Genomic DNA, 26,296 nt, shown 5'->3' on the forward strand with positions numbered 1-26,296 from the left:
AGATATTGATAACTTGCACAGTTAGAGGAGAAATCGTTTAAACAGGCCAGATAAAACTGTGATGGTGAACCTCTGTAGGAATCCTAATAAATGTATTTTTTATTGTGAGACATAAACTACCACAAAACCACAGCGTGAACAGTTCACTCCTGTGAACTGATTTTACCACGTTTCTTTCATTAATGCTGGTGCACTTTGATGAATAACGTGAACATCCTGCCTATCTTCCCTCACTCCCTCCTCTAAATAAAAAGAGGAGGGGTTGGGGGTTGCGGGGTGTGGAGGAGTGGGGCAGGGATCAACCCTGCAGACTCTTGAGTGTACACCCAGACTCAGCGCAGTACTGGAGAGGAGAGCACAAGTAGAACTGCTGACTGGAGCCACTGAGTCACACAACTGTAAGTTTTTTCATTAACTTTGGCCCCAGTGACAGAGAGGACTGCTGCTGTTGGAGATGACTGAACTGTCACTGTTGGAACAATATTCCTCTGCTTTAGGAAATGTTCTCTGTTCTGAGAGCCTGAGAGTTACTGAGGAACTTTAAACTAAGAGACGCAGATATCGGAGAATTCCCACTTCAGAGTTTGGTAAGTAAGAACTTTAACAAGAGCAACTGGAGAGCATTAACTGACTCATTTAGGGACTGTGTTAAATTAACTGTTTAATCGATAAAAAGGGGGAAACCTACAGCCTTAGTGTATTTATGTCTTCTTTCACTCATCCGTTGTTAATTGAATAATCTAACAGTTGTATTTTCCTTGTTCAGGGTAGGAATTCTAAAAACAGCCTTGTAATTTACCCCTGAACATTTAGTACAATGATGCACAAACATCCACGAGAAGTGAAACTAACCAAAAGGCATTTTTGAATCTAAGGGGACGTTGACATCCTTCTACATTAGATACAAAGGTAAGCTGAAATAAAAACACTCTCTCTCTCTCTCTCTCTCTCTCTCTCTCTCTCTCTCTCAAAAAAAAAAAAAAATGGAAATAAAAATGATCCTTTAGCCAAAGTTAAAATGTGGTGTGGCCCCACTGGTAGGGTGCAGAGCCCCTGAAGTTGGGGTGCCAGATGAAAAATATGAAGTAAAAATGATTTGAATTATTAATTCATTAAGGGGTTTTTTTTTAGGGGGAATTTTAAAAAAAACCACACACACACAAATTTTTTAAAATTAATTTCTGATCAAAGAAAAACTTGAGGGGTGTGGAGTGCAAACTGTTTTCAGCTTCTGAATGCCAAAAAAAAGTCTAAGAACTGCTGCTGTAGTTCAACACCAGGCCTGTTCACAGTGTTTCTAATCTGTGTTCCAGGAGCTCTAAAGAAGATCAGCTGCAGGCTGTTTCTTGAATAAAATCCACAGTCAAAATCAAAGGATGAGGACTCATCTCCTCTGCTTGGAGTTACTCGCTTTGGCAGTCCACATACTTGTGGCCAGTGGACAGCTGGAGCCAAAGAAACAAGTGCCCCAGGAGCCTCTCACCGTTACCCAGAAACAAGGGCTCGTGGAACGAGATGTGCAGGGTGCGGTGCGGCCCAACAGCACCATGCCCCGCCGCCGCCTGCCACCCATGTGCACCGGACCCACAGAAATCCGAGACACTTTCAAGTACATCAACACAGTGGTGTCCTGCCTGGTTTTCGTTGTCGGTATTATTGGGAATTCCACTCTTCTGAGGATCATCTATAAGAATAAGTGTATGCATAACGGGCCAAATATACTGATCGGCAGCCTGGCACTTGGAGACCTGCTACATATCATCATCGCCATTCCCATTAATGTTTATAAGGTGAGAAAAACTGCAGAATAGCATAGGAACAGTACTTAAGTCATAGGAAAGCATGAGCTGCTTAACATTATTTTTACTTAACTGTAACTTTGTGAGGTCATGCACAAATATTTAGCTACATCCCAGACAAGTACTCAAATATTCCTATTAAACTCGTGAGCATACATACACACACATGCTTGTAAAAGCAGGCTTCCACATAATTTTCAAAATGTTATTACCTTACTGGATTCTGAGCCCCTCCATATCCCCTTATGTCTCTGGTATGTTTTAATCTGTTGGGCTCCTTTTGTGTGAGTGAGTGAGTGAGTGAGTGAGAGAGACAGAACCAAGAGCGTCTGTATATTTGGGTAAGGGGGCAAGCATGTTAAAACAACTGGTCACAGCCGCATACCATAGCAATGACAGGACAGACGGGGTGGTACGGAGAGAAACATGTTCACATCTGATTTTAATAGGTTTTCAATCACATTCCAGACACCCATCCAAAGACAGCATGAAAGGTTCCAAATCTTTCATGCTTAGCAGAGTTTTCTTCTTCTCTGCGAGTGTTCTCACTAGGTCACATTGCCTGGAGTTTAAACCGAGGCAAACAGGACTCGTGGTTTTAAGGAAAAGACCAAAATGTTAAACCTGGCAAGAAAAGAACGATAAGTTCAGGTTCACACATGCCTGGCCTGCACTGGATGCCTGAGGCTGAGTAAAAATGGGGGATAGTAAATTTGCTTCCTTTCCTACCATGGTTTAAGTCTGTCATCAACTCTTTCTCTCTCTATACAGCTCCTGGCGGAGGATTGGCCATTCGGGGTGACTCTGTGCAAGCTGGTGCCATTTGTGCAGAAATCCTCAGTGGGGATTACAGTGCTGAGTCTGTGTGCGTTGAGTATTGACAGGTAAGCATGAAGCCATGGCAAATGAACAACAATCTTTGCTTTTTTGTTTTTTGTTTTTTCAATGCTGCAACTGCAATTAAAAAGCAGTGACTTTTTATCCTCACTTTTTCTCTTGTTCCCACTGGCTGCTGTCAACTTTGATGCATTAGTAAACTGACATTTTGTTAATGCCATTATTGAACGGTGAACATAAAAAGGGCTCAAATAAACCAAAACAAAAAAAAAGTGTATGAAAGACACCTTGGTGATAAATCCACAATTTTTCTTTTAAATTGCAAAAACAAAGGAATTAAAACAGTAACTTATGTCACACTGTATCGCAGTCACCATGGCGATGGTTTCTGGACTACTGTTTGGAAGCCTCAGGTTTAGCATTTTTGCCATTACAAGTAAGCAAGTTCATGTGAGCAAGCTGCAAACATATTTGTGTGTCATACAGATACAGACAGTGCTAAGCACAGACCTAATGGGTAGATCACTTAACTACACAGGAAGCCACTGTGTTTCTGTTAAAAATGCCAACACTAAAAATGTGGTTGAAAGACCCAGTTTAGTGGTGGACCTACCTGAGGTAAGGCTAACAGGTAGCAAGTGGCTCTAGCTGCATGAGTCATGCACTTCTAATGCAAAACTTTAAGAATAAATACATTTTAAACAGATGAGTTTTTATAATTGCTTTATTGTACAATGTAGTCACCATGTAAATATACCAGTGATAGCCATCTTATGAGCTGCCTCTCAATAAAAATACAACTAAGTACATTTCCCGAGCCATCAAACTCTTCCTTTAACTGACTCCACATGTCACATATCTTCCAGGTATCGTGCCGTGGCCTCATGGAGCCGTATCAAAGGGATCGGAGTTCCAAAATGGATGGCTATCGAGATAGCGCTCATCTGGATAATATCCATCATCCTGGCTGTGCCAGAGGCGATAGCCTTCGACATGATCACCATGAACTACAAAGGAGAACATTTGAGGATCTGCTTGCTGCACCCCGTGCAGAAAACCGAATTCATGAGGGTGAGCTGTAACACACCGACTTTTAAAGGCCTGTGGTTCGCTGTGCAGAAAAATAGTACGTGTTGACATAGCTGTATGTCGTATAACACATACTTATATGGACAGAGACGCAGAGGTGAATGTGTACATGTGTGTGCATACGCTTATACGTACACTTAAAACCACAAGCACTCGTAATCAGACTGTGACAGCTTCCCCGCTAGATCGGGGTTAGGAAGAGCTCCCAGAAATGAAACACTGTCAAAAAGAAAAAAAGTCATGGATCATAAGAATTAGAACATCCCCCACTTGGGTGACAGAAAACACTACAGCAGTTGATTATGTGTAGCGTAATAGCTAATGGATTAATATAATGTATTTGCCATTACATTCGTCTATCTTCATGTAAAAAGAATAATACATTTATTCCCACTGGGGCCTTATGATAAATTGATTTGTAAAACCATGTCAACAGCAACTTGAAACACACCCTGGAGTCAACCCGGTCAGACCGTGGTTACACACCATTAAAATCCATCTGCTTCTGACATACTTCACCTTTAACTAAAGATTTCCAGCACAGATGTTTGTGCCTAATCCAGTGCAGTCCTGCTATGTTCTCTGTGCAGTTTTATAAATCAGCAAAGGACTGGTGGCTGTTCAGTGTGTATTTCTGCCTGCCGTTGGCCTGCACTGCCATTTTCTACACCCTGATGACCTGTGAGATGCTGAGGAAGAAGAATGGCATGCAGATTGCGCTCAGCGACCACTTAAAACAGGTAAGATGGTGAAAACTCACTTTATTAGGCCTGTTTGTTGACGACATATTTAGTTGAGTTAAAGTGATATTTTTCCTAATGCAATAGGACGATAAACAGACAGTGCTATTAAAGTAATGTTCTGCACTGTTTTCGGCCTAATTTGCAACTCCCATTTCCTACTGAATTCAATTTGATTCCTGATAACAAATGTTTTACATTTTGAGGGGAAAACATGTTTCCAATGATGCCTAATTCCTTTAAGGCTTAAGTTTCACCACAGCTACTTCGGTGCCAAACTGTAATTTATGTGTTTTTGTGTGTGTTCAGCGGAGGGAGGTGGCGAAGACAGTGTTTTGTCTGGTTTTAGTCTTTGCTCTGTGCTGGCTGCCTCTCCACCTCAGCCGTATCCTGAAGCTCACCATCTATGATGAAAAGGATCCAAACCGGTGTGAATTGCTCAGGTATGGAGGGGAAGTCATGATAATTTAGTAGATAAAAAAACTTGCCTCGAAGACAGTGTGAAGTGGAAGACTAATATACCACTGTGATATATTTTAGTTTCTTTTTGGTGTTGGACTACATTGGCATCAACATGGCATCTGTCAACTCCTGTATCAACCCCATCGCCCTCTACATGGTCAGCAAGCGCTTCAAGAACTGCTTCAGGGTAAAGTGTAACTCACTCAAAAAAGGCTTTACTTTTTGGTTATTGTGCTAATGTATTTTGTTTATTGGTGTTAAACTGCACCCACACAGGAAGTGATTCACATTGACTTCCGAAATGTGAAGTGACTAAAGGCAAAAAAGATTCTGGTACCTCAAAGTAGGCAGGTCCCGAAATAAAATATTCTCAACATAGAGACAAGCAACTGAAGCAACTACCAATGAGTGTGCAGAGCCCCTTTTCCAGTAGTACCTACTCAGATGGACTCAACTTGGAACACCTGGTTTTCCATTACAATCTAGTACCATGGTCATCATTATAGCAACGCGGCCGAGCCTCCCATAACACGAACGCTACAACAAAGGCGGACACCGAGGCAACAATATACCTGCTGCTCGATCTGTGGCTTTTCGTCAGACTCGTGGGAGTTGCTTTCTGTAACCAATTCCCTCGATGTCGGATATCAAAAATGGCAGTTTTGATTTCTGTGAACGAGACTCTCTCAGAACTGACCAGCCATTCGGTGGCATGCAGTCTGACAATGTCACATTTTAGTACATGGTCAGATTGCTTTGAACTCCATCTGAGCAGGTACCATTTTAGTACCTGATACCAGGTACTATCACTTAATGGAAAACCCTGAAAAAACCTGATCTGAGTAGGTACAAATGGAAAAGGAGCTTAGGATACCAGTGATCACTACATCCTAGCCAATCGACCATCAGCTCGAAAGCAATGCACAATGAACTAATCGCTCCCCGTGTGGACACAGATTTTTGTCTTTACAACACAAAATTAAGCCATCTGTTAGGCTACGTTCACACTGCAGGCAAAAGCGCATCAAATCCAATTTTTTTTGACCCTATATCCATATCCGATCATGGTATGACAGTGTGAACGGCACAAATCCGATATTTTCAAATCCGACCTGGGTCACTTTCGTATGTGGTACTGAACCCGATACATATCCGATGTTTTAGAAAACGACTGCTGTTTGAATGGTCAAGTCGCATTAAATCCGTCTTTTACGTCACTGACACGAGACAGACGCCAATTATCAGCTCCCGAGAAGCACCCGATAAGACATCGCAAACGCTTCCTGGCCATCCAGCGTAGATGTTAGTGAAACTGTTGGGAAGAAAACGTTGGAGAAACGTGAATATTTTATTTATACTGTATAATCTGCAGATTCTGACAGAAATCTGCAACTATCCTTTGAAGCACCGCTCCTCTCTAAAACAACAATAAGGATAATTATTAGGTTATTTTTACATTATTATGTAAATAACAAAAAAACTTAAAGCAAAAATTGGGAAACGTAAAGTCCGAAGTCTTTATATTAAGGGCCATCAGTCAAACAATACTGTTTGGTCTGGGTCTAAACAGAGCGCGTTGTGTGTGACGTCTTCTTTTGCACATGTGGGCCGCTTTGAGGGTTCACACCAGAGCGCGTTTGCTGTCGCATTTTATTTGTAGTGTGAAAAAGCAAACAAAAAATCGGATTTGATCAAAAAATCGGAATTGAGCATTAAGACCTGCAATGTGAACGTAGCCTTAGTTAAGTGATGACATATCACTCATAGTCATTTTTGGCCTCTTCTTACTGCTATATGATGCTGTTTGTCTCAGCCCACCAGATATCCTCAGTATGAACTTTTACTGAAAATAGTTTAATCCTCATGCTACATCTTTACAGTAGTATTGTATTTATTTTAGCTTAACCATAGCTCTAAGGCTAGCCACCAGATAGCACACTATTATATATCAACTAACCCAACTTCACAAACCCTCTGAATGATGTTCATGTTTATTTTTCTGCTTTTGTTTACTTCCAATGTTATACAGGTGTGTGTTTTAATTTTTTGTTTTTTCAGAAAAAAATTCATTCAGAAAATGTTATTTCATATTTAAGTGGAAACCTGCTCTGCCTAACCTTCCACTAGAAGGATGGCTACACTGATCATTTTATTGGAGATGAAAGAGCATTTAGTGATTTTAACTCTCAGTGACGCCTCAGTGTTTGGTCCCAGAAATTTTCTTAACTTTTACTAACTTGGACTATTTCTAGACAAGGCTTACATTTCTGTGCCAAGCTAACTAGCTGCTGGCTTTAGCTCTACCATAAAGAAAGTAGTAGTGATACAACAAAAAGAGAATAAGCTTATTTCTTACAGTGATGAAATATTTCTAAGGCTGCAACAAAAAAAGGCTGTAAGAATCAGTCACTATTTTGTCAAAGTGCGAACAGTGTTCACACTCTTCCTCTTTTCTCGCAGCCTAAGCCTCACAGTTTCTTTTCTTCTTTAGTCCTGTCTGTGCTCCTGGTGCGTAACGACAGAGATGTTAATGGACGAAAAGCAGTCGTGCATGAAGCTTAAAGTCAGCGACCGAGGCTCCGAACAGAGCAACTCTCGCATGACCAACAAGTCCTCGACAGCCTGAGGAGAGGCCCAGAAGTGAGAAACAACCAAAAAACATCGAAGTATGCCTGCGTAAATGAGGACAGGGACCCATTTGTTTTTATCTACAGCATAATATGAAATGTCCTTAAACTCTTCTATTACATACCGCCGGAAATCAGCTCTCACTGCAACTCAATCTAACCTGAAACTTTTAGCACTTATCATGGAGTGCCACACTCATTCTGTCCAAGAATGAAGTGTCAGCACACCTCCAAAGCTGCACTCTTGGATAGGAAGTATCAAATTTATACAGGCATGAATAACATTAAAAATGGAGAACTGAACAGGAGCAAAGTTCAACTATGTTGTGTAAAATTGGGGGTTAAGGGTTGATAAGCTAAGACAGCTTGCCAGGCTTGCAGCCTGGATAGTGTATGCATTGTAGTGTATTTGTTACATACTTCAGCATCTTGTAAAACAGCCATTTGGGGATTTTGCATGTTTTTTCTGTAAAAAAAATGAATGTACATGAGCATTTTACATGCTTTTGCATACTTGTTAATGCTTTGAAATTTATTTTCTTTGTGTATTCTCACTAGCAACAAAACTACTGACGCTGTGTGACTTCAGCTGTGATACCGTCAGCTATTGTATCATATTGTTCCATACTTGGCCTGTTCCTGAGGCTTTATGCATTTTGTCATTATATTAGTGCCTGATTATCTTAATTTGACTCCTTACCTTTGATGTAGGGTTTCTTTTTTCAATAAATATAACACATAAAATCATGACTATATTACAAAAAGAAAACAGTAAATTATTTTTATATTAATTTTTAAAGATTTCTTTTTAGGTCTGTCTGCTGTTGGCTTAAGTGTATGGTGTATTCTGTGTTTGTGGGAGTGTGTGTGTGTTAGTGTATGTGGGAGGGTGTTTGAGCATGTGGCCTCGATTTAAGTGTGACAGCAGGCAGCATCATGTGATGGTGAGTGCCAACACAGAACATTACTGTGATCTCTCTGTTTTTCTCCCCACTTCTTTGCCCCAAACACACACATACAAACACACACACACATTTCTGACCTGGGAATGTTGCTTGAGGCTAAACCAGTGTCACGCATGTCACATTAGCTGTCAAAGAAGCTCTCTGTCCTCTGATCTCTCACCACCCTTCCTTGTTTCATTTCTTTATCCACTCTCCTTGCCATCACTGTCTTTTTTATGTCTGTTTTTCTCATCTTTTTTACTACTTCTTTGTCCTCTCCCTTACTTTTTACTTCCTTATCTCTGCACATTCCTGTTTCGTCTCTCTGCCATAACCTTTCTGCCTTTGTTCCACCAGCAAGTCTTCAAACAATCCAGTGTGGTTTGACATCAAATCAAACCCACCACTCCTGTAACTAGCCCTAACTGAACATAATCACATTCAGTACATTCCTCTCTGAATTACTTTTTCATCTGTTTCAAACAGAGGGTAAACTGATTTATCTGGTTTTGGATAATGCTGGCCCTCTTACTGGTGTGATTGATCACCTCCTAGATCAGTGCTACATAAAAAAATAAATAATTAAATAATCTGCTACACAACTTGGCTAACAGAGCGAATTTTGTTCAGTGAGCTACTTATCCAATATTCTATAATCAAACCACAAAAGTACTGTTTAAAATCAACTCATTTATTGACCCAGGCAAGTTTATTTTGGTAGTTCAAGAAGCTGTAAGAAAAGCTGTAAATGTAGATTTATGTGTCAAATTAGAAGTAGTCTGGTACTGCCCAGTGGTAAAAGAATCCTTTCCACACATTTTTTTTACATTTGTACAAAAAGGGTTCTAAAAGGGTGTAGCTTTACAAAAGCCTATATGAATATCCCCTGGTGAGCTATAGCTTAATGTAATGTATTGCTTTTCTTTTTTAGCTGGTTGGCTTTTTACAAATTCTTCCAGCTTCTGGGGGTGGATGGGGGAATGAAGCTACTAAGTGCCGTAAATATAGTTCCAATACTCCTTACCTTGTACCATAATGCCGTGTGTGTGTGTGTGTCTATATATATATATATATATATATATACATGTATATTACAGATGGGTAAATTTTTTAACTGGAGCCCTAAGTTATATGTAATCTAAGACCTGACTATCTTAAAGGACTAACAGGTATAACGTTTTATAAGTTTTCCAAAATAACACACTAAGGAGTTGGCCATTTAGTTTTTTAACTTTCTCCAGTAATTTACCCAGAAACTTTTTGATTTAAGCCTGTTGTGCTCTAACCAAAATTAGCATTTTATTTAAAATACCTCGCTAACCAAGCTGCTAGCCACCAATAGAATTAGTTGATCATTTCCCACCATTTGCTCATCCAAATAAACATCAAGGAGGGGACAGTCAAAATAACAAACCTGACATACTCTACAACCAATCCAGTCTTTAAGTGATGACGTATGAACTCTGCTTCCAGGTCCAAACTACTCTACCTTTATTAAGGTGTTGTGTTTTTAACATGTTGTATTGTATCTTGTTCTATTTAATCTGAACACGCTCCTAAAAAAAGGCAGTGATCACTGTCAGCTCTTTCAGTTTTTATTATCACTATTCATTTTAAAGCTCAGTTTTAAAACCTTACGATGTAATTACAGTCCAGCCCATGCAGCAGTAAATTAATGACTAACCTTGTATTGTGGATGGTTTATCTCAGTTCTTATCCTGACTGAAGTTTGATCTGTTTACAGCATCCTAAAATGCAATTACATTTGTCCCTAACCCTCATGTTAACTTTTATCGAGTGGAAAAAAGCGTTCATCCTCCAGCTTCACTGTGCTAATGTGTTTTATTATGCTAACCATAGCTGTGTAGCTAGCCACCACATAGCACATCATCATAGCCCAACATCAGTAACCCCACAAATGTCACTGCTATTTAGTTTCCTGTCTTTATTTATGTTGGAAGTGATAGCAGAGCTGTACGTTTTAAATTTTTCAGAAATCCCTCAGTCAGAACATGGTATATCATGTTTAGGTAGAAACTATCGAGCTGTTTTCATGGATGCCTGAAAACTTAATTGTTACACCTGGTAGAGCAGCAACGCTGATCATTTTATTAATGATAAAATAATTTAGACAGTTTGTAGCTCTCAGTGATGCCACAGTGTTCGTTTGACTTTGGGACCTGAAGCGAAGTTTGGACCCGGCTAATGACCTCAGACTTAAAGATGACATCATTAGCCGTAGATAGATGATGTCACAGGGACTACATCATAAACAGTGGCTTTAAGGTGTATCAGGATTTATCATGTTCTTCACTCTAAATGTGTGCATAATTTGCAATAAGAATTGCTACTGTACATTGTAAGATAAAGCCCTTACAAATTAAAACAAGCTATTGAGTCCATCACCCAATAGCTTGAAGAAAATGTGTTTACTGTTCTAAAGTAAGAATTGGGGTCATTTTCTTTATACACTGAGTTACGTCAACTGGCTATGAGAAAGACTGCTTTAAAATAGTGGTTTCACTTTTCAGATCCAGAGGTTTTATAATATTCAGGTTGATCAGACAACATAAATGTGGTTGTGTTTGTTTGTAAGACAGATTGTTTTTAACCATTAGATAAGGCCAAGGTAGTTGTTCCCCCGTGCAAATTCTTAAACATCTTTATTTCCAAGAAAGACAGCTTCATGAAATACGTTCACACATATACAGAGTAAATGTGGACACCAAATAATCATAATCAAACCTACACATACCAGTGCAGTTTGTCCTTTTCTCTCCACAGTGTGTTGGATTGCAGACTTTATTGTTTCGAGTCTGGCTCTCAAGGGCTGGGGTGTGAATAAATCTGATCTGGTCCGTCTCTGTTGTTTTTTTCCCCTCCAAACATTCTTTTGCATTTTTCTACCCAATTCCATTCGCCGTTGTGCATATTTACACAGCATGTTCAGCAAGACTGCGCCAGCGAACTGCATTCAGAAACAATTAGGAGCATTTATATGATCATGATGTTTTGACTTCACTTTCAAATGTTTGAGAAGAGAAGCTTTTTGGCAAATTCTGGCCTGAGAGTATGGCAAACATCACTGCTTGGCACTTTTCAAGAATTTGAACCCATATAGGCATTTTCATCCAGAGCTGTCATACACAGCTTCTGACAGATGTCTAATAATCTAAAGGTGTATTCACACTTCTTGATGTATATGTCTTGCTGGCCTCCTTCTTAGTCATCTAATATTTATTCAGGATTTATAGCACAGGGAGGAGAGCTTTCAGTCTGGTACAGATTCTGCAAACATTTGGGCAGAACAAAGAAAATATGCTTTTGTTGTGAGTGTGAAAACGTGTGTGCAGTTGGAGCCATGGAAGTACTTCAAGGGAAAAATGTTAAACCAAGTGCAAACTGAGACCCCCGTGCTGGCTGCGAGAACACAAAACGAAGATATGTGAGTAAGCACGTGCATAAAAACAAAACAAAAATGCTTTCTGCACTTTTTTTTACATTTGATATCTCTTTTGGTCGCACACCACTGACTTTGCACTTCAAGGAATGGCTGATAAATGACACAAAAACGCAACTCATCAGTCACTTTCACATGTCACACACTTGAGCACATGCATAGACAACACAAGCACGCCGAGCAACAGAAGACGCGGCAGAAGGTGAGCAGACGTGGCCAGCAGAAGGAATTCATCAGACTGACGTTCCATGGACTCTGGAGCTTTTCTTTCCTTCTATTTCCTCCTCAGTTCTACATCAGGGGACATTCAAGCGTTGTGTCACAGTCTCTCACTGTTAGCACACTTCCCCCCCTCTATTTTTTTTTTGCTTGTCTGACAACGTGATGACAAATCCATGGGGCTAGAGTACATGATAAAGAACGATTCATCAGTCACAGATACGCATATGGCGAGCAGGTTGGATTCCAAATGCTGGAAAAGTGAAAGTTGTCAGTGTGCAGCTCACATCAGATAAATCTGCAAATATAGTATACTGGGGTCACTGGGCTACAATTTATAAACCATAATTGAGTCTATACAGTGTGGTTAGCACTGTCACCTCACGGCAAAACGCCCCTGGGTTCAGATCTGCTGGGTTGTTTCCGTTTCAAGTTTGTAAGGTCACCGTACATTTCTCTCCGAGTACTCCGGCGCCCTCTCAAAAACAATCATGTTAGTTTAATTGTTTTTTCTAAATGGACCATAGGTGTGAATGACTGTCTCCATTTGTTATTTAATGTTGATATGATCCACAAGAGGATCAAATAACCTTCCTTTTAAATAAAAGGAATATACGGCCTCTTATCCAGCCCTCTTAAAATGTCCATTAAACTCTAAATGAATTATTGGCAGTCTAGCTGGACTGTGGGTAATGTATACACTGCATTTTAAGAGCAATGCTTGAAATAAAACAGAGGATATCCATGTTTAGGCTGCATTCCTGCACACATGCTCATGTGTCCGTGGTTTTCTTGCTAATTTTTCCTTAAGTTAAAACTGTCAAAATGTTCTTTTTTTAATCAGTCTGTGTCGTGCTCGTTTAAAATCCTAAAAATCTAATGTGCATCACCCCTAAAAACAAACAAAAAAATGAAACAAAAAAACAATGGAAACATTTCTTGAACCCAATATTTGAGATTCAGTGCATTAACTGTCAGTGACAATAACAATGACCCCTCCTCTCCCCGGTCTTTCACACAGATAAACACAAACCCATATTGTAATAATCAAATCGTGTGCTCTACTACTTTACAAAAACATTATGGGAGTGAACCTCGTTTTTCAGCCAAACCAGCACATTCCTCACGAAGCTGCCCGCCGTTGCAGAAGTTGGGAAACTGAGTGAAGAAATAATGGAATGAAAGAGAGGCCTGATTTATTCCATCTTATCAGTCCAACCAAACCCAGCCCTGTGAAAGGTATAAAATGTCCTGACATGTGAAAAAAAATAATTAATTTAAAGAAGGCAGCTGTACTGTGTAAAATGGGGTGGGGGGGGGGGGGGGGGGGGGGGTGTCATTCTCCAATCTTGAAAGCAGTGGCACAGTCAGTGGGACTGGGTGCAGAAGGCCGCCATCCTCAAGAGAAAACACACTGCCAGCAATGGTGAGCCTCACTCACAGATTTATAGGCTACAAGCTGTCTCTGTTGCCGTTGTTGTGTATTAACAAAAAAGAAAGGGCAGGAAGGAAATGAAAATGTGGATCAGATGGGTTTTTTATTTTGAAGGCTGCTGATGCTGAGTTTAACCACTGGGGAGCGTCTGGGACTGGATAAAGTAGCTATAACAACCCCCTTGTTTAAACTCTATTATTCAGACTACTTTTCACTGGGATGTTATTATTAACTGCACAAAGCAACAGGTAATAATAATCTGAGGTCAAATTTAGTGATATCATCAGCACACACATATGCCCTCTGCGTCCACACAGCTGTTGCAGATTGGTTGCTTGGCTCTCTGCTGCTTTACATTGCAAATACACCCGTGTTTACATTTGCTCTGCACTGACAATGGTCACTATGGGTTACCTTGACTCACAACACAGGTAACCAATGAGATCTCGCAGCATGGGAGGGGAGGGAGGGGTGCGTGTGTTTGGGGGTGGGGGGGGGGAGGGTGCTCAGTTCTCTGGAAAAAAGAAAAGAGGAAGCGTGAACTGACAACGACTAGAAAAAGAAGAAAAAAAAATCACCATGATCTACGCTGATCTGTGATCTCACGTCTGCGTGACGCACTCTCTCTGGTGGCTAGACACTGACAGGAGGGAACTGATCCCACGCCTGTAAGCAGATGAAGGTTCTGTGTTTGCCAAAAGTAATGAGAACAATTTCCGTTTCCCTCTTGGATCTTGCAGGCAGCTGCTGCTCTGTCACATACAGGCACGAGCTGTAAACACAAAGGTAAGCAGACTGCTTCTTATTCCATACAACAGGCCTACTCTGTATAGTATAGAAAGGAGACACAGAAAAAAGACCAAAAGAAAAAAAGAACTAAATATAACAAAAGAAAATGTTAGAAGACGTTTGGGTGTATGACTGTATGCTGCATGACATGTGCTGAAGAGAAAGTGAAAGTACTTTTCAGAGAGTGTAGGGTTTTGAGCACGGCTGTTTGACTCTCTATAAATGCTGTGCCAGAAAATGTAGATTAAAAGAAAGAAAGAAAGAAAGAAAGAAAGAAAGAAAGAAAGAAAGAAAGAAAGAAAGAAAGAAAGAAAGAAAGAAAGAAAGAAAGAAAGAAAGAAAGAAAGAAAGAAAGAAAGAAAGAAAGAAAGAAAGAAAGAAAGAAAGAAAGAAAGAAAGAAAGAAAGAAAGAAAGAAATACCTTTCCAATGATTTACTTTCAGTGACGGCTAAACCACTCACGTTTGCACGCGAGAGAGATTGTAAAAACAGTATTGCGACCACCTCTGCTGTTCTCTGGCAGACCATATTTTACTGCATTCATTTAACAAGGCCTGGTTACCCCAAGCAACAAGAGGGGCTTATCAGCTGCTGCCTCTCTTACCATGCTGTTATCAGCCTGGCCTAGTTCACGCACACACATATATATAACACTGTTCCTTTCTGTCAAACACACCCGCACGCTTTCTATCTCAGTCTCTGACTCTCTCTCATGCGCACACACACGTAAACTGGGGAATGAATGTTATGGGGGGCTTATCAGTGTCCTTAGGGGCCTGGCAGCCACTTCACAGACTCAGATCCCAGTGCAGAGGCCACAGAGACAAACCTATGTGACCAGAGTGCTGATGAACACCACATACTGTGAGAGACTGCAGGCTGCAGGGCACGGTAACAATGAACGTATACATGTGGCAGCACAAAGGCAAGGCCCTGGTGGCTACTACTAAAAAAAAAATAAAGAGAGGAAGGGACAAATGTTTCTTTTAATGTGTTCTGTTGGGGTGTGACGAGTGAAACTTCACCGCCTTGTTTACTTCAATAGAACAGAAAATGCAAGCTGCAGTCTTCATGTTTTGTACTTTGCACTTGTATTCACTGGAGCTACGCAAGCATGGCAACTTGCCATGCTGTATAACCAGAGCAGACTTGCAGGTTAGGACGTACAAAAAAGCCATTAGTTATGTTCATTATGCAGTTTAGCTTGGCTACAAAAGGCAAAAAAAAAAAAAATGTAAAAAAAACTAATCATAGTAATAATAATTTGAAAATAAAACCATCTTGAAATATGTTAGAGAATGACTAATTCAACTCGCCATTAACTACATTGCATACTAAAATGTCCATTATCAAAAAAACATTAACTTACATCAACTATATTACTAATATATGTCATAATAGGACATTAAACTCTATTTATTCTGCTTAAAATGATATTAAACACAATGGAAATGTTATTTATAAATGGCATTATTTTAGACTGTTACTCTGTTATTCTGCTAATTTACAGTATAAAATTATAGCACCGAGTGCTACAAATGTCTGTTCAAAGTAATTGTTAATTTAGTCATCTTACAAGTCAACAGCACATGCTATGCAACCATTAGATGGCTTAGTGATCAAAGACACAGCAAACTTCTAAGATAATATTGAAATGAGGCTTAATGCTATTGCAATTGTGTTTGCATAAAAAACTATCTGATAACAAAATTTGTATTGGTAACTTTGCCAAGACGTAACACTATAATAAAACAGGATACCACAGTCAAATCCAGACCTCAAAGTATCATATTATTGCTGTTCTCACACTGCAGGCTTACTTGTGGTTCCTACAGGTTTGATGTAATGAGCATTTCTTCTTCACTCACCTCTTTCCTCACCCTGAGATGAGTGCATTTAATCTAAAATTAATGCATTCAAATAATTAAAATATTATTAAACTCTGGCACTTTCCACCATAGTCTGTCTCTTGCGCTCTCTTTTCTCTTTCCCCTCATCCAGTTGTTCCAGATGGCTGCCCTTCATTGCCGGAGGTTTCTTCCTGTCAAAAGGGAGTTTTTTGTTTCCAGTGTTGCCAAGTGTTTGCCACTAGGGGGTTGTATGATTGCTGGGATTTCTTTCTAATGCTGTAGGGTCCTTAAATTACAGGACAGAGTGCCTTGAGGTGACTGTTGTTGTAATTTGCTCCTATATGAATAAACTTGGATTGAATTGAACTGAAATGAACTCAGGCACAGTCATTAAAAAGCCACAACAACATACCATGTATGATTTACTGTAGGAAAAACACAGTACTAAAAATTTTTTACAATTCACAGAGTGATACTGGTGATATTAATTTTTTGTTACTAAACTGCTGGTTCCAGCCCTAACATCAAGTGATGCATATTACATATGAACAAAAAAGGACTACTTTTCCTTGCTGACTTCTTCTTGAACTTCTCTTGGTTTTGGGAGTAAACTATCCCCCAGTTCGCTAATGTCCCACCTAAATCATTGAGTGCCAAGTGGCTGCAAACATCACAGGAAATCGAAAAGGAGAGGACCACTGCTGGCAAAGACATGCTGGCAGTGGTTTGGCGCAGGAACTCAGGAAGCGGTGCCTCCTAACTGAGCTGTGCTTCCTGCGTGATAACTGACCCAAACATATTTTGCCTCTATCTCTCACACGCATACACCAAGACAAAGAAAACCCACACGTTCTCCATCTATTTAAAAAGGAAAAAGAAAAAAAAAAGGACCTGCGATACTATTTAGGTTACAGAGGATTTACAGGGTTAGAATGTTTAGAATGGATTATCTTTGAAGCCATTTGGTCACAGTGCCACAAAACCTAAATGTTGGGATGATCTTCAGAACAATGATGCTGAAGGTAAGTGACGGAGTGGCAACAGTGTTCGGAGCCCACGGTAGAATTTTGCAGGAGGAGGCAGCTGTACTGCTAAATTCGCTTAAAGGTTAACCGAAACTTGGGAATTATTAAACAGCGAGTACTGAAGAGAAGGGGTGGCATTAGAAGCAAAGGGAAGACAAAGGAATTCAAGGGAATTAACAATGTTGTGATGGCCAGATACAAGAGGAGGGACAGAAAAACAAGCAACTGGGAGAGAATGAGAGGGAGTAATGCAAAGGAGTTGAGTGGGGGGTTGCAATTTTGTGCTAAACGTCCCCTTCACGGTCATGTCGTGAGGAATGTGCACAAAATGGCCCTGAAAGCCAAAAGCTGAACATTGTGCAAAGACATGATGTTGTCACCCACCCAACCAACCCCCTCGACTCACACCGCACACACAGCCCAGACACACATTTCACTGCAAACGCTTCCTTCCTGTTGCTGGTTTAGCCCAGTTTAGAAGACAGATAAGAGCAAAAGAATGAGACGTGTGACAGAGGGGGGAAGCAAATTACGATGTTCATTTCTCTGCATCTGAGACCAGAGACATTTCAAACACATAAATAAATAAATGTTCGGCAATGCCCAAAAAAGTAAAATTGTTCACAGCCTAATTTTAGCGTCTGCAGGTGTGGTCATGGTGTTTGTTTTTGACTCTAACAGCTCTTCAACTCCCCCACCTCACCCACATATTTTTGTGTGTGCCTCTCTGTTCTTCTCTGGCAGGTTCAGTCAGACCACAGGACAGTTTAGCACTTCCTCATTGAGAGCCGGTGCAGAGTGAGCGGGTGAGCGCTTCCTGTGACGCCTCTGCATCTCTGGTCAATAATTACACTCACATCACTCTACCACTACCAAGCCTCGCTGCATGGAAGGACGCAGGCTGCATCCCATCCAGGGGGAAGTTCTCTGACAAGTTATCTGCGTGTTCATCGGAAGGATTGTCTCCAGAAACGGGACCTGCCTTGATTCGACAACACATCAGACCTCTTCACTTCTTACCAGACTTCAAGGAGACGCTGTGATGCTATCCTCGCCCAGTTAAGAGTTTGTACGTGTGCTTTGGGACATTCAGCCATGCTGCAACAGTCAGAGCTCATCTTTGACTTTGCCAGTGACCACTTTAACATGTCACAGGTGAGTCAGAGCTAGACGGTGATGAACTTCTTTGTGTGGAATTGCTGGCAAACTTCTGATGTCGTCTAATTTCATGCCGTTTTTGTGTCCTGCAGCTGGGGGGTTTCACAGATTGCCCTGCGGTGATTGTAGAGCAGGTTCCACATTCACACCTGTTTTCATATACAGGTCTAGCGTGTGAACAGTCACAGGATCACCAGCAGCTGGTCAAAGGTCAGCACACACACACACACACACACACGAAGACATACGCACTCACTTCAGCCTTTCTTTACCTGTCAGGCTCACATTTCATGATAGAAGATCCCCTGTCGTCTGCGACACGGTGCAATTCTTTTTTTTTCTTTACAAAAAGAAAACGAAAGTTTCTATTCAAATTTTATTTAAAAAAATTAAAAGTAATTCGCGGTTTTGAAAAAAAAAACAAAACAGCCTTGCTTTGCACATGCGTATTCTGCCCCTCGCGCACATGGACCACCCTCCGCTGAAATTCAGGAAGTAAAAAAAGAAAACATTCCTGGCTTGTTCCTGGGGGGGGAAACAACAGTTAAATGAATCATATTAGGATGTAGACGTGGTCAAAGCGAGCTACAGCACACATGCTATAGCTTGTTCCTCACACGAACATTTGAAAAGTAAGTGATATCGCCGTGTCGGGTTATATTTCCGTCAGTGTTCAGGTTGGAGGGAGCAGCTGAATCGACGCATGGCGAGGAGGAGGCTCGGTTAACTTTAGCTCACAGTAACAGCAGCACTTGTGGATAATTTACAGACACTTTACTTGAACGTTACAACCGTTTTGGGACAGCAGCCCATCTCGTATGTTTCTCTAAACGTGGCGGTTTGTTGTGACAGGCTGTGGGTTTGCTTCTCCCGACGGCAGAAAGTGTTTTCGAGTCCACGACAAAACAGCTGTTAGCTAGCAGATGTTTTCTAGCTCACTGCTTCTTCACGGGCAGCTCATCACACACACAAACAAGATGCGCATAAAAAAACACACACACGCAGATTCCCTTTTGATCATGTTTAGCCTCGAGGACATGCACGTGGGGAGATGTAAGCTGTTAGACAGCACAGCGTCGTTGTGAAGCTAACAAGCACCCGAATATGAGTCTGTCAGTGTTATTTACCTGGACGGAAAGCACTTGAGGTCAAACTGCTTGGAGTCGGTGACCGAGACTCTGTGTCATTGAGTTTACTCAAGAGCTGCACTTCACTAAGCTCTTTGTTGTCTGTAAGAATTCCAGCTTACTCTGTGCTCTTCCATCCGGCTGTGTTTTGGAGGCAAATATTCTTTGGACTTCTATTCTAGTTTTTTTTTTTAATTAATTATAGAATTGGCTTCATTTGCTACTGATGTGAACATTAATGAAAGTGAACTAATGCTGGAAGAGCTTGTAGCATCTGCATAATAATTAAATGTATTTGTGTTTTTCTTCTTCTTTTTTCATTCCCAAAAGAAGGGAAGTGTAAAACAGAGTGCAATTATTTGCTGTCACGTAAGCCTTTTTTTATTTAACTGAAATCAGCATAGCAAAAACAAGCCAGATGTTTGTTTTTATCCAGCCATCACACATAAGCAGCACATATAAACTATAAACTTTGTGTACTAAGTCATGACTTGGCTTGAGCATAAGCAGTACTTATATGTACCCATGCTGCATTCTGCTCATTAAATATATTTTACCCTGCAAAAGGAAGCAAATGAATAAATACATATAAACATCATCAAAATTATTCACATCAGTACAGCTCAATAAATAGCTTATATTTGGATAACCAAATGTGAATTACGCAGTTCGAAATGTTGTCTTTCATAATTTACCCTCAAAATTAGATATACATCTATTATATATAGCATATATAACCATCACTCATGCATTAAAAATCTCTGTAAACATTCTGCGAGTGTTTAGAATTCACTCTAAATGTTATTGTTGTTTTTTTTTATTTGTTTGGAAAATGAAATTTGATAAAGGATTTCAGCAGTTTGATGCCTGTGTTGTATTTTAAAATGTATTCAGATGTTTTAATGGATGGTGGGTCTGGACTGCAGACGGGCCTGTTTAACAGCCACCCTCTTTTACTAGTGATCCACGCTGTTGTAACATGTGAAGAACATTGTCTGGATTGTCTCGGTGAAACAAAAATTGTTAGTCATCATGTTGTCCTTCAAAACCTGTTTATCTGACTCAGCGTTAGTGATGCCCTTGCAGATGTGCTGGTTTTTGTTGTCATGTCACAGAGGTGACTGTAGCTCAGAAGGTAGTTTTCCACTAATTGGAAGGTTGACAGTTTGATTCCTGGCTGCTCCAGTCTGGTTGCCAAAGTACCCTTGTGCAAGATACTGAACCTGAAGTTGTTGTCTGTCCAGCTAAGTATGAATGCGTGTGAATGTTAGACAGAATGCACTTTGCCATAGAAAAAAATACTTGTGTGAATGAGACATGTATGTATAAAGTGCTCTACTAGAGTAAAAAAGCCCTATGTAGGAGTAAGCTTGAACCAGAGAGCGGAAGCCTTTCTAAAATTTGCTAATATGTTGAGGGTTTTTATATATAAATATATATATATATATATGCATGGTGGTTTTAACCTTTGTGGCTAGAAAGCAGTTGAGTTTACTGACAACAGTTTCAAGTGTCCAAAAGCACATGTTTCGACTTCTACCACAGAACTGTCCAGTCTGTTTTTAATGCCGTGATGTTCATATTCATTTATGCCAAATTTCTAAACGTTATAATTGTTGCTAAACTTTGCCTGTTTAGTTTTATCTCAATAACGTTTTTGATGCCTCTCCCAACAATAAGAAAAAAAAACCCTAATAGTTTGTAAATAGAAACTACATCTGCAGTTACTAAGGAGAACCTGGAAACGCTGTTTAGTAGCTCACTGTTATATAGTTGTAACTATTTGCATTGGACACACTCCAATTTTACATCAACAAAAACAAGTTTTACTCTTTGATAATTCTTTGTGGTTGTTATTTTTTGTAGTGGAGCCATGTGAAAGTGGGGAGGAAGAGACCATGGAGACGCTTGTCTCTCCTGACTCGTTACTCAACATGGAGTGTGCTGACACCCTCTCCCTGGAACACTACTGTAAGCACGGCTGTGTTCACCTCGAGCATGCTGTTTCCTGATTATTTTGGTGCAAGATTTTATTTTTAGGCATTACAGTGCTGCTGTTTTTTTTAGCAAATCTGTTTCTGAACCCCTGCAGCGCAGACCTTCTTACCAATGCTTGGCGATGTCATCACTACTCCTGTTGTGGGGGAGGAGCTTGTGGGAACTGTCAATCAGTCAGAGTGGTCGTCGTTGCACAGAAACAAGCCTGCGTCGCAGCTGCGGTCCAAAAAGAAAAGTCAGTAACTTTCCTGCTCAGCTTCTTGTACGGCTAGAATTTCGAGGGTAAAATGTTTGTGACTGACTTTGGACTGCTTGTGTGTGCAGGCAGGAAACCTCGACATCGAAGAGCAGAGTCTCCCACGCCAGAAATTACAGTAAAGAAGGACAAATATAACAAAGGTATTGTCAAACAGAGCAAGACCTTGTTCCCTATAAAGCCACAGCACAAGTCACCTGACTGCACCTGAAATGATATAAATGTGTGTGCACCTCACCCCTACCAAGTTCTGCAAGTAAAATTATGCAACTGTGCTTGTTTTGGGGAAGCGTGCTATGAAAGTAGGTCTTCACCAAAGTGATTTAACCCAAATCTCATCTGTTGTTTTTCTTTTTCGTTCATGCGCTTTAGGCGGAAACACCCTTTACCTGTGGCAGTTCCTGATGGAGTTGCTGCAAGATAGACAAGTCTGCCCTCGTTACATCAAATGGACTAATCCTCAAGCGGGGATCTTCAAGCTGGTCAACTCAAAAGCAGTGGCCAGGCTGTGGGGCAAACACAAAAACAAACCAGATATGAATTATGAGACAATGGGCAGAGCACTCAGGTACAACACGGCAGCTCCCAGATAGAATTGTAATGTTCTTTGAAATTTCTCTCTCTGTAATTTGAAAAAATAAATAAATAATAATAATAATAATAATGAACAATCATAGATGTCAAAAGTGCCTTTTAAGGTCATTTATGCTAATTTTCCTACATTTTAACTCGGGGGGGTTTTATTAAGCACAACTTGAAAGCAAAGACATAAACAGCCATTAATACGTTTCCTAGCTTTGGCTTTGTACAAGTAATGGCACATTTAAGAGTGTGAAGTAATCATTCAGTTTACAATGTTTAACAAATTTATTAGAATACCACTAAATTAGCAGTATTGTTAATTAGCAAAATTATTTTTTAATGTTTGTGTTTTAATGTTAGTCTATGAGCACACACAAGCATTAAAGCATTAAAAATGATATTTTTAATGCTGAAATACAATAATTGTTGTTAGTCATGAATTTTCAACAGAGCACAATGTTGTTACTTTTTGATTAAGATGCCAAATAATGCTTATTTACTTACATTCCTGAACATAAATAATAGTTTTAGTGCTTGAGCAATATGCCTGATTCGTTCCCGGCTTCTCAGAAAAGTCCGGTGTGTTGCCCCAAATTTGGGTATAAAAAGGTGAATTGAGTTTGCTGTTTGTCTAACACGTAACAATATCATTTGTAGTTTTAAACAAACTTTTGGCAGATTTCAAAATATTTGTGTTTTCTTGTTTTTATGACAGGTCTAATAAATAGTAGTGCTTAATAAAATCAAATGGAAGCTTATTGTACAGTCTACTCGAGTTTGATCCTGCTTGTCAGTACTAATTTAACCTTTTTTCATTTTTAAACCAGTTTAACTCATTTAACTTTTAATTTATGCATGTAAATGCAACTGTTTATCCAGTCTAGGCTAGTAAGAAAGGGGCAGGTATGGAACCTAATCACAGTACACCAAGAAAACGGTATTCTGTATTCAGTAAGACAGGATTAAAATGCATCGATAAAAAGTCAAAAATATATTTTTGACAAAAAACAAAAGGGTTTTTTTGTCATTTTAATTTGAGATTTTACAAATGAGACGTGAATAATTAAAAACTGTAGCAGGTTTGAAAGCTGTCGGTTTCTGCTTTTTCCATGCAGGTACTACTACCAGAGAGGCATACTGAATAAGGTTGAAGGCCAGCGCCTCGTTTACCAGTTCACCTCTCTCCCCAAAGACATGATTTACATCACCGATGGAGATGGCATCAAAGAGGAAGACGACGAGGACCACGATGACAACAGCGTCAACGACGAAGGCTTGAGCGACGACTCTGACAGTACCGTATCGTCTAGTGACCATTCAGCGGAGGAGCAGGAAGATTCTCAGCCACCGCCAAAGAAATCGTCCCCCGTCTCCGGCCGCACTCCCGCTTCACAGCGCACCAGGCCCGCTCCCAGGCCCTCAGCTCAGCGCGACACCGTCCTGCGTCCCACCAGCTCCAGTTTGATCCAGGAACAGCATCTGCCTATCGTGTCGGCTGAGATGCTACGCACGCTCCAGAACCTGCAAAAGGTCCAGTCTCTCAAACCCGCCGGTCATGCGTCAGTCTTCAAAACGGCTCAGCTGATGGGGAGTCTGTGCGAGCGGCAGGCCGCTGCCTCTGCCGAGGTAGCCATAGGGAGAAAAGGTGCGCCGGAGATGCCCGAGAAAAAGTCGCACCCAGGACCAAAAACTCCACAGCTTATGCCTCTGATTAGCTCTGACCAATACAAATAACAGGTGCCCACTTTCTATTGAACACACAGATGCCTGTACACTCCACTGACTCAGGACCACTTACAGGGCTGCACTTTGCTATGACAATGCTGATTTAAAAACAAAGGGACTTTTGATGTAGAATATTATTTTAGATCATAAGTACAGATCAGTGCTTTCTCGCAGCGCTGACAGGAACCAAAATCTCACAGCAGTTTACCTTCTCAGCTTTGAAATCTGATCATTTCGCCTTATTGTCATTCTGTGTAGCCCTTTGTTAAACCAACACCAAAGACAGACATGCACTGGAATCTCTGGCCTCTCTGCACTGCCTGCAGACACTTTCTCTGCTTGCACTTCAGCTCCAGTGTCCTGGAAGCAATTATCTTATCACCACACTGTGCCCTTCGTCTCTGCCTTTTGCTCTCACTTTCTCCTACGTTGTTTAGTTTTGTGTCTTTATGCTATCACGTGCTGAAGCATTCCTTTGCCTTAAAAGTGGCTTTGCACTAATGTTTACCTCTGCTGTATATTTCTTCTGAAGTGCCTGAAGATGTCAGTCCATCCTATTCCTGGTAATCATAAGGGAAAACATTCCATATTGTTATTGTTATTATTATTGTTGTTGTTTTTTAAGATTGCTGCCTTTTTTTGTCTGCATTGTGAAATGTTGAAAACAAGGGATCACTGTTATTTTTTTCAAAGTAGTACTTTAGCACTTGCGCTGTTTATTATTTGTTCATCGACACCATTGGACTCTTTTTTTCTATTTTCTTCATGACAATCACCAGTGAAGTGGCCTTGTAGCCACCCTGCCTCCTGTAAAATGACAGTGCTACTATTTAGCTTTTCCCTTGTGCACTAGCTATCCATATATGAGTGCATATATTAAACTCAGAATCCTCTATCTGTATGCGTCTATTACGCACTGTAGGGCCTCAACATTAAAACCACTGTGCTGGCTGAAGTGAACATTGGTCATTTCATTACAGTGCAATGTTTGGCTGGCATTCACGTGGGTTTAGCATCGAGCTCAGCGTTGCAGAAGGCGCCAGCAGCGGCATCTCTGCACAAAGCAGACCTACATATTACCAGGCTGGTGGTTTTAATGTTTTGGCTGATCTTTGTGTACTGTATACCTGTGAAAGCGCCTGACTTGTTCTTTTGATGCCATTTTTTTTCCTTCCCTCAGGTTTATAAAGCATTTTTGTGCTGCACATATTATGTACTCTATGCAAGAAGTAAAAGTGAAATTGTTAGTTTATTATTTTCTCTTTGGCCGGTCTTAGCGTAGGCTCACGAAGCTGGCTTACAAACTTCACCTCACTCCAAATTAAAAAAAAAAAAAAGCGACTGAAAGTTAGGCTGGCTTTTTGAGAGGCTAAACTTGGCAAAGAGATGCTTATAAAGTAACTGTGCCTGCAGGGAACTCTTATGCAGAACTATTTTCACTTTGTTAAACCATGTTTGTTTGTTTTGGGGTTTTTTGCCCCTTGCTTTTCAGTGTGTGTCCTGGTAATGTCTTACCTTAATAGATTTGTAAGCTTGTAGCAGAGTGAGCTCTGCTACAAGCTCCCTCCATGGAGCTTGTTTTTTTTTATGCTGTATTGTGTTTTCTTTCATGCAGTCCAGTGATGTTAAAGCTAATCGTCTATTATATGAAATAAATTTACATTTGTCATTGTGTGAAATCCATCATTGTTCCTTTGAAAGACTCGGAGCATCAGTAGACATGATGAGTGTATATGTCACATTTGAGCAGTGCGTTCGACTGCTGCTTTATTAGTAAAGGCCTAATGCAATGATACAGATCTGCCAGAACTACTTCTAAAGAATTCTGACACGATCAGTTTGTTTTTCTTTTTTTTTTTGCTGTTGTCAGAAAGGTGTTAATTCTATTTCTGATTTGGCGAAGTTGTTTTTTGGCTTAACACATTAACACTGAACAAGCTGATGTAGGTTTTTCCAACTGATACCATAGTTTGCATCTCTGTTACCTTGTCAGAGGTCAAGCTCTGTGAAAATCTTGTGAATAAAGTAACTGAAGAAAAATGTCACATAGGCTTTTCAAATTGATACCATTGAGGAGATTGTAGGTGGCTTAGGGGTAGCAAATGGCGACCACCAGTCTTTTTAACATACCAATGGTGCTAATCTGAGGTGGCAGAAGTGCAGATACCTCTGTT

General features: G+C 40.4%; 2 protein-coding genes across 7 annotated transcripts; both read left to right on the forward strand.

Annotated features, from left to right (window-relative positions):
* Window positions 1–278: 278 nt before the first annotated feature.
* ednrba (endothelin receptor Ba) lies at window positions 279–8,323 on the forward strand. Of its 5 annotated transcripts, none has more exons than XM_026150573.2 (10): window positions 331–398; window positions 498–587; window positions 767–909; window positions 1,314–1,790; window positions 2,571–2,683; window positions 3,503–3,707; window positions 4,316–4,465; window positions 4,775–4,908; window positions 5,006–5,114; window positions 7,419–8,323. In XM_026150573.2, the coding sequence occupies exons 4-10, from the start codon at window positions 1,377–1,379 to the stop codon at window positions 7,551–7,553; spliced, it is 1,260 nt and encodes a 419-aa protein (XP_026006358.1). In that variant the 5' UTR covers window positions 331–398; window positions 498–587; window positions 767–909; window positions 1,314–1,376; the 3' UTR covers window positions 7,554–8,323. The 5 variants fall into 5 exon arrangements, with proteins under 5 accessions (XP_026006357.1, XP_026006360.1, XP_026006358.1 ...); XM_080292606.1 differs by having other exon boundaries at window positions 334–398; window positions 814–909; XM_080292607.1 differs by having other exon boundaries at window positions 334–398; window positions 876–909.
* Window positions 8,324–14,151: 5,828 nt separating this feature from the next.
* LOC113011082 (ETS-related transcription factor Elf-1-like) lies at window positions 14,152–25,801 on the forward strand. Of its 2 annotated transcripts, XM_026150462.2 has the most exons (8): window positions 14,152–14,398; window positions 18,021–18,431; window positions 18,527–18,644; window positions 21,428–21,532; window positions 21,654–21,794; window positions 21,884–21,958; window positions 22,188–22,383; window positions 23,513–25,801. In XM_026150462.2, the coding sequence occupies exons 2-8, from the start codon at window positions 18,372–18,374 to the stop codon at window positions 24,129–24,131; spliced, it is 1,314 nt and encodes a 437-aa protein (XP_026006247.1). In that variant the 5' UTR covers window positions 14,152–14,398; window positions 18,021–18,371; the 3' UTR covers window positions 24,132–25,801. The 2 variants fall into 2 exon arrangements, with proteins under 2 accessions (XP_026006247.1, XP_026006248.1); XM_026150463.2 differs by lacking the exons at window positions 14,152–14,398; window positions 18,021–18,431; window positions 18,527–18,644 and adding an exon at window positions 18,903–19,066.
* The last annotated feature ends 495 nt before the right edge of the window (window positions 25,802–26,296 follow it).

Source organism: Astatotilapia calliptera, chromosome 18, assembly GCF_964374335.1.
Source record: "Astatotilapia calliptera chromosome 18, fAstCal68.1, whole genome shotgun sequence".
NCBI lineage: Eukaryota > Metazoa > Chordata > Actinopteri > Cichliformes > Cichlidae > Astatotilapia > Astatotilapia calliptera.